This window comes from Mercurialis annua, linkage group LG4 (assembly GCF_937616625.2).
Source record: "Mercurialis annua linkage group LG4, ddMerAnnu1.2, whole genome shotgun sequence".
Lineage (NCBI taxonomy): Eukaryota > Viridiplantae > Streptophyta > Magnoliopsida > Malpighiales > Euphorbiaceae > Mercurialis > Mercurialis annua.
The window spans coordinates 25,917,703-25,931,338 of record NC_065573.1 but is presented as its reverse complement, the minus strand read 5'-3'; the positions used below and the strand labels follow the sequence as shown (position 1 = coordinate 25,931,338).

Below are 13,636 nucleotides of genomic sequence, written 5' to 3'. Positions count from 1 at the left end.
AATTAAAAATAAATTTCATTATCAAAATAATAATTGATTATGAAAATGTGTATGCATTTAGCGACTATCTAAGCGGTCGTGAAGAATAATGTGTTAATGCAAGATTATGAAATTATGAAGGTAATTTGGTCGCAATTGTTATGTAAAATGTTGTCGCAATTGCTCTTCAGAATTATGAAGGTATAGCGGTCGTAATAACATTAAAAATACTGTCGCTGTTAATGATCTTTTTACGACCGGAAAAATTTACCTTCGCAAAATGAGTTACGACCGGATATTATTTTACGGTCCTAAATACCTTTTACGGCGGAGCCTATTACGACCATGTACGACCGGATTTTTACCCTCCCTATAAACAATTTGCGACCGGATATAATGAATTAACGACCACTTTTACCTTCGCTAAAGAACTAGTTTCTTGTAGTGTAAAGTTTGGTCTTCAAAATGCAAACAAACGATAATTTGGATATTTTCAGCATGTAGATTCATTCCTGTGTTTGTTATTGAGTGGTCATTTATCTGGAATTTTAGAATCTGCTGATTAACAATGGGTCATATAATAACTATCATATTTTGGCGGGGTAGTAAAATGTCCTCTTTTCATTAATTTCCATTAAAAAAAAAGATAAGGTCACTCGTTTCAATTAGATTCATTAGTGTCAAATATCAAATATAGAAAATGGGAAGAAACCTGCTTCACTTTAGACAATCCCTGTGTGTTGTTTTTGGCATACTCACAACCACATCTTTATATATGAAAGCATGCAAGAGCCTTAATTAGCTTGTTATTATGCATGCAATAATTAATCTTCTCTTGGTTTCATGATTGACTTCTAGGCTCTAATACCAACTTAATTGTTTTTCCAAATTCTATTTTAGGAACACACACACATATATATATATATCTAGAGATGTGTTTATTTTGTAATGAGAATGAGTTCATTATTTTAATCTCAAAAGCTGAACGAATATGTTTCTACTGAACTTGTAAGAATTTCCTGGTTGAATAGATCTTTGTTTCTTATCACAGTTCGCACTACTGAACACTTTGAATAACACCGATCATTTTTTGGTACATAAAGATTTTAAATGTCCATTACCATTCGGTACTCATTCTTCTTCTTTCGCCTATAATCATCTCTAGTTCTTCGGGTTGACAAGGAACTGAAAGAACTCCTTTCTGTTGGAGCCCAAATTCCTGTTCCGCTTCCTCCAGTAACTTCACGAATGCGGGATTCGTTAGATACTCTAACTCCACTATAAATCTCTTTGGTTCACCACCCTTCGCCGCAATAACTGCGAAATGTCCTTGCTTAATGTCCCTGAGGCTTGATCCTCTAGATGAATGAACGACACCCCGTTGTATCCTTTTAACGAAATGCTCGAGTTTCATTAGAGCTCTAACGCTTTCTTCTCCGTTTCTCAATAGGGCCATGGAATTCGTGAAATGTAATCGCAACTTCGAGTAGAATCTGTTAACTGTATTTTGTTTTGTTTTGATGGATGAGCTGAAAATGCTATTAGAATGTATTTGTTTTCTTGTTTTGTATAATTTGGAGTGGCTAAGGGATTGGAATATATATAGTGACACATTTAGGAAATTGGAAAGAAAGCTGAAGTTTCCTAAGAGTATCATGGGGCCATTTCATTCGTATAAAGCAACCTACTGAATATCTTTTAATACTACTACATTTTCATTTATTCATCTTCTATGCTACATTTACAAATGGTGGGGGTCTTTCTAGACACGGTTTATACTTGTTTGACATAATATTTATTTTTTCTGAGTGTTGCCATATCTATTCTTAATTAATACCTGACATGAAACAATATTTTATATATGTCAAATATGATAAGTTTTATTTACAAGAATGTGTAATGTTGGGGTTATTATATTTTGTATTATCAAACCATATATAGACTCTTTACACTTCGGTAATCAATATTTTATTTGTTATATTTGGTAATCAAATTTTTACTTTCGTTACAACGAGAGGTTATTCATTCATTTCTGATAAAATTTTGCTTACGTGACAATTCAAATTTACTAGCTAAAGCAACTTTGTCATGTGCGGATGCCACATAAGCAAAACGGCAGAAAAAAGAAAAAAAATGGTAAGCTAGAATTAAATCATAAGTGATATTGTTTTTTTTTTTGACGAGCATAATTGATATTGTTAATTAAGTAATTTTTCTACCACTATCTATGTGGCCAATAAGTTGATGTGGCAAAGTTGGATTAGTAAATAATTTTTCATTCTCAACTAAACAAAACTTACCGTTGTAACAAAAATAAATGAGTAACCTCCTGTTGTAATAAAAATAAAAGTTGGGTACCAAATTATAACAAATGAAACATTGGTCAATCAAGTTTAAATATTTATAGTTCCGTAATCGTAAAATAATTTAACCCTTTAATGTTGCATTATGTAAATTCTGAACGAGTTGCGGGTATTTATTTTGTAAGTATCGAAACCGATAAAATTTAAAATCATATATAATATTTGACAAACGAACTATAGCTATGAATAGAAAAATATATTTTGCATTTTTTATATAATGTAGTCCCTGTGGTGGATTAATGCAGCTAATATAGAATGTGGAGTTATAGGAAAATGATTGGAAAAGGAGGCAAAGTGTAGATTAATTCTGTTTTATTTCTTGGACTTGTCATTTCATTTGAAATAATAGAATGTTATGACTAATGATGGATCATAAAAATTGTGAAAGTGAGGTGGGGTAGTACATGTCCAGATTTAGATAGTTCCAAAATATTTCAGCTCCAACTTGTTAAGAACTAGTTGTCCTCTTTCGTACCACTTCATTTTGGGACAAAAAGATAAGGTTACTCGTCTTCACAGCTTTACTATATTCTGAACAGTAATGTTTAACTCCTTTATGTCTCTTTCAGATTGCGGCCAGCTTCAACTTTCAGATATAATTTTACTATCATTCTCACTCTCAAAACATTTATTAGGGTTTCTTCTTTTAAAATAAAATGATAGTTTCGTAACCTACCAAATATTCAACCTTTATTTTAGGGTTTAAGCTTTTTACTTTGTATATGAAACAATATATCTAAGGTATAAATAAATTCAGATGATTGGTATTTAGCATAAAATTCCAATGAACAAATTACTAAGCTTTTTCACATATATTTCAGCTTCAGAAACAATGGATAGCTAGATTAATGAGATAAACAAGTCCTTATTATTCATATGATACAATGTATAGACTTCACATGTGAATACTTTTATGGTTCGCCGGTCCCAAGTTCGAAAATAACAGGAAACAAATATCTAAGGGACAGCCATTACTAAACTGTACTACTGTACTACAATCATTCTACTGTAAAAATGACTTAGAGTTAGAGTTAGAGTTAGAGTTAGGGATACCCCCCCCCCAGGCTAGATAATGGACAATTTTTATTTTATTTTTTGTTTTTTGGTGACGAGGACTCACTCTACTGAGCCGAAACTTATATCATTGTCAAACCCCGGGATGTGGACCGCCCGCAAGCCCACATACCTCGTAATTCCGGACTATAATGGCCAGCAATCCAACATCAACCACTCCATATTAAGAAAGGGCGTAGCCGGGGTTCGAACCCGCGACTTTTGGCGCCCAGATGGCTAAGGTTTAGACCATTAGACCAAACCTGTGCGGGCATAATGGACAAATTTTATTAGGCTTAATATCATTTAAAAATTTTGAATTTTTTTTTTTTTGATTTTTTCTGTTTATGGTTTAAATTTTCAAAATTATTAATTTAGTTTATTTTTTAATTCTCAATTCCAATAGTACCTGTTTATTCAAATTAGAGTAAAAGATATCTAAATATGCCCTTCGAAATGCTTTTAAAGAAAGTCAAGAAAGATTACAAATAGAGCTCAAAAAATCCTCTCACAGCATAAAGAAAAAGAAATCTAAAATGGGATGAACCCAGAAAAAAGAGACAAAAAATTGAAAGAAAAAATACAGAAGATTTAATCACATAAAAGGACAAAATTTATTTTTTGCGGCCGCTTGTGTAGTGGGACGCTTTAGTTAAATGCACAAGAATTAACAGTGCTTTATATCGTTTTAATTTGCATTTTCACCGTAAAAAGTCCAAAAATAAAGGGTATATTTGAATCAAATTAAAACAAATAACTATAATTGAAATAAAAAATTAAAAAATAGGCTAAAATTGACGATTTTATAAGTTTCTTAAAATTGACAATTCTGAAATTTTCCTAAAATGAACGAAAAAAATCAAAAACTAATGACAGATTTTTTATCATAAAAATTTGCAACGGATTTATGAAAGAAATTTCCATCACAAAATATTCTTTCACTAATTCATCACAACCTTTACAAATTCACAACAAATCCTTCACAATGTCCATCAAATTCGTGACAGATGTTTTCTATCACAAAATTTGATTTTTTATAGTGAAATTAGAGTTAAAATAAAGGGTGTCAAAATGAGTTGGCAGGTCGTAAACGTGTCATGTCGATCCATTCTGCTGACACGATTAGGTCCACACGAACAATATGAAGATCAAACGTAGACTTCAGATGACGGGTCCGAAAAATAATCTATGATGGCTGACCAACCCCTTTAACCGTCTTTTATAGATTATTTTTCGGCGTCACTTACTCTTTTTGGTAGTTTTTATAATTGATCTAATATTTTAAAAAATTCCGACCTTATGATCCCTTTTCGATCTTATCCTAACGTTAAAAATTTATCAATTTTATCCTATTTCGCATTTTATCGTTTTAATTGTATCCAGAAATATAAAATTGACGTTTTTTTCATTTGAAAAAAAAAATTCAAAAACGTTCTATCCATGTATAACATATATTAATTGTACACGTTTAAATTTTACTCTCTCCGACTCAAATTTTGGCAGTTTAGGACGAACACGAGTATTAAGAAATTTAAATTCTCTAGATAAAATGAGTTAATACATAAAAAGAATACCATAGTTGCCCTTATTCAATATAGTGGTAACTTTTGTCTTCTAGTAATTTTTATTTTCAAGATATTCTCAAAAATTAATGAGGGTATATTTATCAAACTCCCTTAAAAAATTAACATTTGAAGACATTACAAACACTGGAGGAGGAAAAAAGGGGTTTGAAATATCAAGATGGCAATGAAGGCGTGGTGTCTAATTCAGTTGCGTTATTTTCTAAAGAGGACTACTCGATTGAAGGTGGATATATTGGTGAGCAAACGGTAGCGCCTGAAGAACATGGCTACCGTCAATTATGAAAACATTCTAGTGGGATGTTCAAGGATTAGGCTTTCTGAGGGCATCCCATATGCTGTGTATTCATATACACAAGTTGAAGCCTAATTATTTAGATTAATTATTAGAGCTAATTAAATTTGGATGACCCTTATTGGTTAGTTTAGCCCTAATCGATGACTGTATAGTTACAGCTCTCATCATCTTCTCTAGAATAGTTGACTCAATGTGTTGAGAAACCGTTCATGTAATTTTCGCTATTATTAATGAAATTTTAGCCTTTGATAAAAAAAATAAGGAAAAAGAAAATTAAAATAGTGTCTATCAATTTGGGACGAAGGCAGTATTTAAATTTGATTAAATTAATTAAAAATTTAAATTAGTTTTAATTTGATTATGGTTTTTAGCTAATTTTTAAAATAAATGGCTTATTTGTACTTTTTTGAATGAAAATGAATTTAATTTTATTTTTAAACATTTTTTATTGAATGCTTTTATCATTTACATAAAAAAATTGACAAAAATTAAAAATTGCGATACAATTGAAACAAAATGCAAAATATGATAAATTGATAAGTTTTCAACGTCAGGGTAGGATCGAAAAGGGGTATAAGGTCGGGTTTTTTTTAAAATATTAAGCCTTTTCTATTATATCCTTTATTTTGTTTTTTTGATCACCCGCCATTTTTCTTTTGATTTTCTTTTCATTTGTGATTGTATCCGTCTCTAATTTCGCTAGTCATTTGTTATTGCAGCTAATAGAACGTGGAGTCAAGGAAATGAATGTAAGAGGAGGCAAAGTGTAGATTATTTCTATTTTATAATTGTGCAGTGACCTAAAAAATATTTAACCTGACTTTTCGGCAGTGCAGACCCCCCCCCCCCCTCCCCCCCCCCCCCCCCCCCCCCCCCCCGATTTTAAAGATAGTATACGTTCAAATCACTGATATTTAACATAAATCAATTAATGTTGTTCAAGAGGGTTTCAAATTCCAATCCTATTACTCATCAATTGGTCTGATATTATTAGAATTCATGAAGTTTCTACACTTCAATAAACATTCCAATGAAGAAAATAAAATTATAAATTTTTTTCACACATATTCAAGCTTCAGAAACAATGGATATTTTGTAAAGGATTAAGCTGGTTAAACAAGCCTATATTATTTATATGATACAATGTATCGACTCCACATGTGAGTACTTTTATGGTCATCCGGTCCGGTCCCAAGTTCGAAAACAACAGGAAAAAATATCTAAGGGACAGCCATTGCAATACTGTACTACAACTGCAATCATTCTACTGTATATAAGTTAAGAGAGGGAATAATAATTAGATTTTAAAGGTTAGGGATAACCATTTTAGGCTAGACAATAAACAAAACTTGTTATTATCTTTTACCCTATATATATACTGAAACAAAAATGCTGAAATAGAAAACTGCGAAATAAAAATAGATTATAATATAGAATTATAAATCTATCTTCTGCAATCGAGAATAAAACACCAAAACATAGGACTAAAGAAGTTCTCGTGCAACGTAGGCTGCATCAAATCCTTTGGTTGCAAACTTTTAGTTATTTATGTTTAATGCAGTATTATATGAACCAGTGACGGAGAGAAGGTAGGGCCAGGCAGTGCCTAGGCCCTACCTCAAAAAAAAAAATTTACTTAAAAAATTAATTAATTATTTAAATATATAAAATATTTAGGTGATTTAATTAGCCAAAAATTCATAAATCTTAACCATAATATTTTCTGGACCAAACTAAATAAATTATCCTGACTTTAATCAAACTTAATCCATATAATTTAATTTAATTGTCCATTTGCTCAACCATAGAGACAATCTATAATAAGTTAACCAATGAATTTATTTATTGTTTAGATAGCACGTACACTTCATTTAATTAACGTGTCTCGTTTCAGAAATGTTTCAAAAATTTGACATTTCAAACACGAAACCTTTTATATAGAAAATTTTAAAATAACATTGTTTCACATGTCTGAGTGTCCCGTTTTCCAATATTCATTTCCGTGTTACCTAACTCATTGTTTATAGTTATGAAATGATCAGTGGAGAAACATAAGAACCGATAGATTTAATACAACTAAATCAACCCGAATTATAATATCTCTTCAACCGATTAAATTATTAATTTTAACTAAAAACTAATTTAATTGAATTAACTAAAATATTGAAAATGGAAAACTAAACTAGCCGAATTAGTTGATTAATTTGGATAAACCGATAAAAATATAAAATAAAAATACATATAATCTTTGATCATTTTTTTAATAATTATTTTTTAGTATATATTTTTTATGATATTATATTTATAATTTTTATAATTAAAATGTGCTCTATCTGAAATCGTGGTCTGGTTTCGTCACTGATATGAACCATTTTTATATGCACCTTCATATAGAATTAGAAGCCAATACGTGTTTTGCAGATAATCAAAAGTTCAAAACCTACTTAATTGCGTTGCCCTTTTTTCTTTCTTTCTTTAATTTTATGATGAAGATAGAAATAGGAAAAGAAATAATATTTATGATTTATGAGCAGAAGGATAAGAAGACAGAATGAGGATTACTGTTCTTGAATGAAGATTTTCCAAAGTGTGGGATCATAGACGAATTAATGGAGGGACTGAGGAAATGTAATGCCCTTTACATGAAATATTTTGGGTTTATGTCTTGATTTCTCGACTATAAAATTGTCTTTTACATGAATTTGCTTATTATAGAGCGTAATTTTAGCTTGTTGGATAACTCTGTTTTATAGTATCATCATTTGATTTTGGTATGATTTACTCATTGTGATCAGGAGTTGTTATCTTTATATTATAAATACTTTCACTTCACTTGTTGAAGTTTAGCTTATGATAAAAAAAAAAAATACAAAAATTCAAATGTTGTATTTCGATTTGGGAGTCCCAAATTCAATTTCTTCCGATATTATAATAAAAATAAGGCATGATTTTAGTTCTTGTAGACATAATTTTATAAAATGGATATTGTGATTCAACTTGAAAGTTTCAGATTCAAATTCTATGTTTCTGTTGTAGTAAAAAAAAGCGCCTAATTTCAACGTAAAAAATGTGCATGGTCTCTTTAGACTAAAATAAATCTATATACTATATATAAAAGTACAGATGGGGGGGGGGGGGGGGGGGGGGGGGACAGGCACATTTACGATAATGTCCTTAATAATAATTAAAATTTATTAGACTAATTAATTATTCTAATCCAACTCATAAACTATTTCCTAATACAATTAAAACTCTATCTTTAATAATAATAACATGTTAATTGTTTATCCTAATTCAATTCAAAATATATTTTTTAATCCAATTAGAATTCTAAAGAAAGTAATTATTAGACTCCCACATGTATGTATTGCTGCTCATACGAAATTGTCTATTTATAAACAAACACTTTGAATTATTTAATTCAAAATATATTTCTTAATGCAATTAGAATTCTAAAGAAAATAATTATTCATATGTATGGATTGCTAATATGAAATTCTCCTAATCCAAAGAAGTGTAGTCTGGAGTATGAAATTGAATGACAAACAAACACTTTGAATTATTACACTAATTCGATATTATTAAATTACACTAATATCTATTTTACATGTAGGCATAGATTTCGCCTAGAGATAATAAATAAATGGTTTTGTTTATAATATAAACTCTCTCTATGAAAGTAATTAGTCCTATTAGGATTGTAATAACATTCTTTATTATGATTATGGATAAGTTTAAATTTAAAATATTTAATAATAGTATTTTTATTATTAAATCCAAATATATATATATATATATATATATATATATATATATATATATATATATATATTCTTTATTTGGATTTAATAATAAAAATACTATTATTAAATATATTTTTTATTTGATTTTTTCAACCTTTTAATTTCATTGAGATATAACTACCATAACTTTAAATAAAATAAAAACAGTATTCAAAAATTATCTCCAATCTAACAAAACCTCTAAATATATTTTAATATTGATTATATATAAAATACATTAATATAATGGTAACAAATTTAATTAAGATAATAATATATAAGAAATATATTGACGTCAATTAATTAATATATTAAAAAAATATATAATTATATATAATAAATTTAATTAATATATAAATCGGTGAGTCACGTTACGAGCCACGAGCGTAGCACGTAATGCGAAACTAGTATATAAAAAAAGTGGACCGTATGTAAGAGTTACTAAATGTTTGTTGCAGGCAGCTACTTAAATGTTTTAATTACAAAAGGTAAGAGTCTGCAACTGTGGATCCAATCATTAAATCTCCATCAAAGAAACAAAAAGTGCCAATTTAGTGGAAGCAGAAGCCGCGTTTCCAGAAAATATATATTATAAATATTTTTTATTTGATGGAGAAGAAGTGTAACAATCCAAAAATCTACAGTTCAAATAGTATAAGCGCTGAACAATAAAATTATTAGATCGTGAATTTAAATTCTCGCACAGCTCCACCTTTTTGATTATTAAAAAATAAAAATAAGTATAAGATCATTTTCAATGATGTTGTTTATAATAAAGAGCTTTTTTGATAAAATAGAGAGCTTTTTAAATATAAAAAATGTGACTTAATTTTAGTTTAATGGTCTCTCTAATTTAAATTTTTTTATTTTTGTTTAAATTTATAAATGTTAAAGAATATTCATCTATTAATTTTAAGTTTTAATTTATTTTTTTAATCATTTTTAATGATGAAAAGGGGATAATATTATATTTAAAATTTGAAATTTAGTTGATAAGATATGAAATAGAAAGCGACTTTGGCTCTTTACACGTGGAAAACCAAATTCACTGTCTATTCTAAATTTGAAGAGAAATTTACATATAACGTAATTTATCATAACTATATCATAATCTTTTACCATAACCTTATCATACTATTATCATAATCTTATTATAAATTTTACCATGTTATTATCGTAACCATATAATATTATGATACTGATATGATAACGTTATTGATACATATATGCTAACATTAATGATATCGATATGATAATCAAACATTTTTTTTTAAAATATCATTTTTCTCTGTAGTGTAATGATATTGATATGATAATGTCATACAGTAGTACAAATATGATAATCAGACGCTAATTTATGCAGAAAATAGTTTTTTCAACATAAAATCATTTTTATGCAAATTTTTAGATTTGAAACTGAAAAAAATTAAAGAGCAATTTTTATAGATATGAGAATTAAAATAAATCGTAATCGCTTAAACTAAATGTCACGACCCAAATTATTGAGCCGAGACCGGCGCTAGGGAATGGGAGTGGTAGCTCCAAAACCCGTAGCAAGCCTAAAACCACTAATAATTTTTCGCATTTAAAAACATATTATCATATATATAGAATATTTTCAGAAAACTCTTTTAGATAACATACTTATAGATATCAAAGTATTATATTAGAGTTTACATTCAAAATAAACTATTTGAAATTAAATCGCTATCCTTATACTGACACCTACTGACCACTGCAGCTCTAGGAACTCATATTTGTGCAAGTCCAATGACTTTTGGCACAATAGAGATGGCTTGTCTGATCCGACTTCTAATACCTGCAAACATCAGAGTGAGGGGTCAGTATTTGGGAAAATACTGAGTGAGTATGCAACTTATTATCGGTATTATCAAAATACACATCGCATACTCAAACATATATATATTTATCTCGATATAATATGAAAATAACATAATATTCATAAATAGCAGATCCGACCGAAACCCTAATCTTAAACTCTGAACTTATCTCACTCCGAATACTCGAATCAAACTGATCCAAGTGATCCGACCCGGGAGTGTTCACACTCAACCACGTCAGCCGCGATCAATCTCTTAATCTCAAAGTGTGAGTCCAACTCACTGGTGGGTCCAACCCACTAGATACGGGGCTCAGGTTACACCGTAACCGAGTTCTCACTCGTATCGCATTCATATCGTATGCGCATTTCATAATCTCATAGACAATCTAGACACGCTAGACTGACTCAAATACTGGTGATCACACAGCCTATTGACACCCAATAGGTAGTTGGTTTCTTCGGATCGCATGCTAGATACTCATATTCAAACAATGAATATAATGGCATTCATATAATCACAATCATCAAACATACCATCTTATATAAGCAAATCATATAAATGCGACGTTTTGATAATCATATTCATAATATATGAAAATAACTTTAATAATAATAATACGCGAAAGTAAATTGCCACTCACTGTGACCGCTATTCCTTATATCCGAACGTAAGCTCCAGGAGACTGGTCCGTCAATCCTCATCGAGCTTCTTGGTTCGTCATACTCGTAGCTCGATAGTCTGTCACATCTATCATAGGATTCTATTGTTAAAATATATACTTAGAGAATCCTATTCTTAAAAACTGCACTAGATACCTATCACGATAAAAGAACGAAACATAATTGTCGTTCTCTAAACGTATCTTTCTTTAAAGATCTCTATTCATTTCTTGATTACTCATCATGCTAATGTTCATTGCTATAATGTCTTATTAATATTCATTTTAAGACATTTATCAGAGTTCTACACCCGTATCATGCCATCGGAAGCCAGTTTTCGCTCCCGGAAGTCCCAGGGAGGTCACAATCGAAGTAGGGCACGTCGTGCCAGCTTGGCACATCGTGCCCTTCATTTTTCATGAAGGGCACGACGTGCCCTTCACTGGTGCACGTCGTGCACCCTTGTGGTGCACGTCGTGCACCCTTGTGGTGCACGTCGCGCACCAGCACGACGTGCTGAAGTGCAGCACGTCGTGCGCACTTTGGAAGCAGCGGTTTTGAGGCTCCTAGACCTTTTTCAAAGCCCCAAATTACTCCAAATTCATTCCAACACATACCTAGATCATTTAAACACATTATAAACACTTTTATCACTTCGAAATCAACCGTAAACGTCTCAATTCCGACGTACGGAATTCGAGCGTAACATTTTCGTTGAGACAGCCTATAACCTCAACTTTTAACATCCAAATCAGCAATATTACCTTGATATGATGCTTAGGATTGATAGACAATCCTTTCCTCTTTCCAACGCAACGAGAATCGCTCAATTCCGAGTCCGAACGAAGAAATTATGCCAATCGCAAGTCCGCTCGCGTCGCGAGGTTATGTCGCACGTCGTGAGACCTTGTCGCACGTCGTGCGACACCATAAAACAGCCCCAAATATCATCTCGACATGCTCCCGACATCCCTAACTCATTCCGACATGTTTCTACATCAATATAACACAATATTCAACTCAATAATCATCAAAAACGTCAAAAATAACGTGACTACGGTTGATACGATTCGATCTCGACATGGCAGCCCTATATTCTTCAATTTCAGCAACTAAAACGTCAAGATTACCTCGATTTGAAGCTCAAAGATGATAGAGAATCGAATTCTGAACGAATCGATATAAAGAACTCGCGATTTGGACGAGAAACGGCGAAACGGCGGCGAAACGACGGTGATCGTCATTTTCTCTCTTCTCTGGATCATTTCTTCTGATCCTTTTCTCATTTCCTTATGCTTAAGGAAACATATAAATGAGTTGGAAAATTTGCCGTTTTAATCCTTCATTTCTTTAATCTAAACCATTTCTCTTTTAAACTTTCTAATTTAACCAAACGGTTAAATTATCCTTTTAACTCGAGTCGATACGTATTATTTATATTCATATAAATAATACTAACTTAAAAATTATTATTTTCCGTCAATAATCTTTCAATTGCTATTCTCGAGGCTTAATTGGCTAATTTACAATTAGGTCCTTGAACTTTACAAAATTGCAATTTAGCCCAAAACGCATCCGCGTCCAGATTTTAAAAGGTCTCCGATTGACTCGAGACTTTTACCACATATACTATAAAACATTTCGCGGACCTTGGCGAAATAATTTCCATTTTAAGTCGTAGTGGCTAAATTACCACTTTAGTCCCTGTACCTTATTTCGAGCTTTTCTTGACATTTTTCCTTCTAATTCCAATTCTAACTTTAGAATTGAAATAAAATATTAAGTTTCTCGAAAATTATTTCCAATATCGCCACCCTGGCGAAACAGGACTGGACACGTAGTCCAATTAAATGCTTCAATATTTTGGGGTATTACACTAAATATGGAAGAACGGCGGATCGACGGCGGCATGATGGGAAATCGACAGTGGTGTGATGGCGGAACTACGTTAGATTGATGAAGAACAGCGGAAAAGCGATAAAGAAGAAAAAAAAAATGAAGAGAAAAAAAAAATGGAGAAAAAGAAGAAGAAGAAAAAAGAAGGAGAAAGAGAGGAAAAAAAAAATATACGTGTT

General features: G+C 30.8%; 1 protein-coding gene and 1 long non-coding RNA gene across 2 annotated transcripts; both read right to left on the bottom strand.

The window, feature by feature from the left end:
- Positions 1–698: 698 nt before the first annotated feature.
- Positions 699–1,581, bottom strand: LOC126679110 (auxin-responsive protein SAUR32-like). Its single transcript, XM_050374049.2, has one exon. It carries the CDS (start codon positions 1,433–1,435, stop codon positions 1,097–1,099), a length of 339 nt encoding a protein of 112 aa, XP_050230006.1. The 5' UTR covers positions 1,436–1,581; the 3' UTR covers positions 699–1,096.
- Positions 1,582–10,846: 9,265 nt separating this feature from the next.
- On the bottom strand, positions 10,847–12,608 carry LOC126676224 (uncharacterized). The gene is made up of 3 exons (XR_007640252.2): positions 12,326–12,608; positions 11,543–11,649; positions 10,847–10,877 (listed from the first exon to the last, which is right to left on the bottom strand). It is a non-coding gene; the product is annotated as an uncharacterized LOC126676224 (long non-coding RNA).
- Positions 12,609–13,636: the final 1,028 nt, after the last annotated feature.

Coding starts and splice junctions, on each gene's coding strand:
- LOC126679110 (XM_050374049.2), bottom strand. CDS start 1,435: ATGGCCCTATTGAGAAACGGAGAAGAAAGCGTTAGAGCTCTAATGAAA.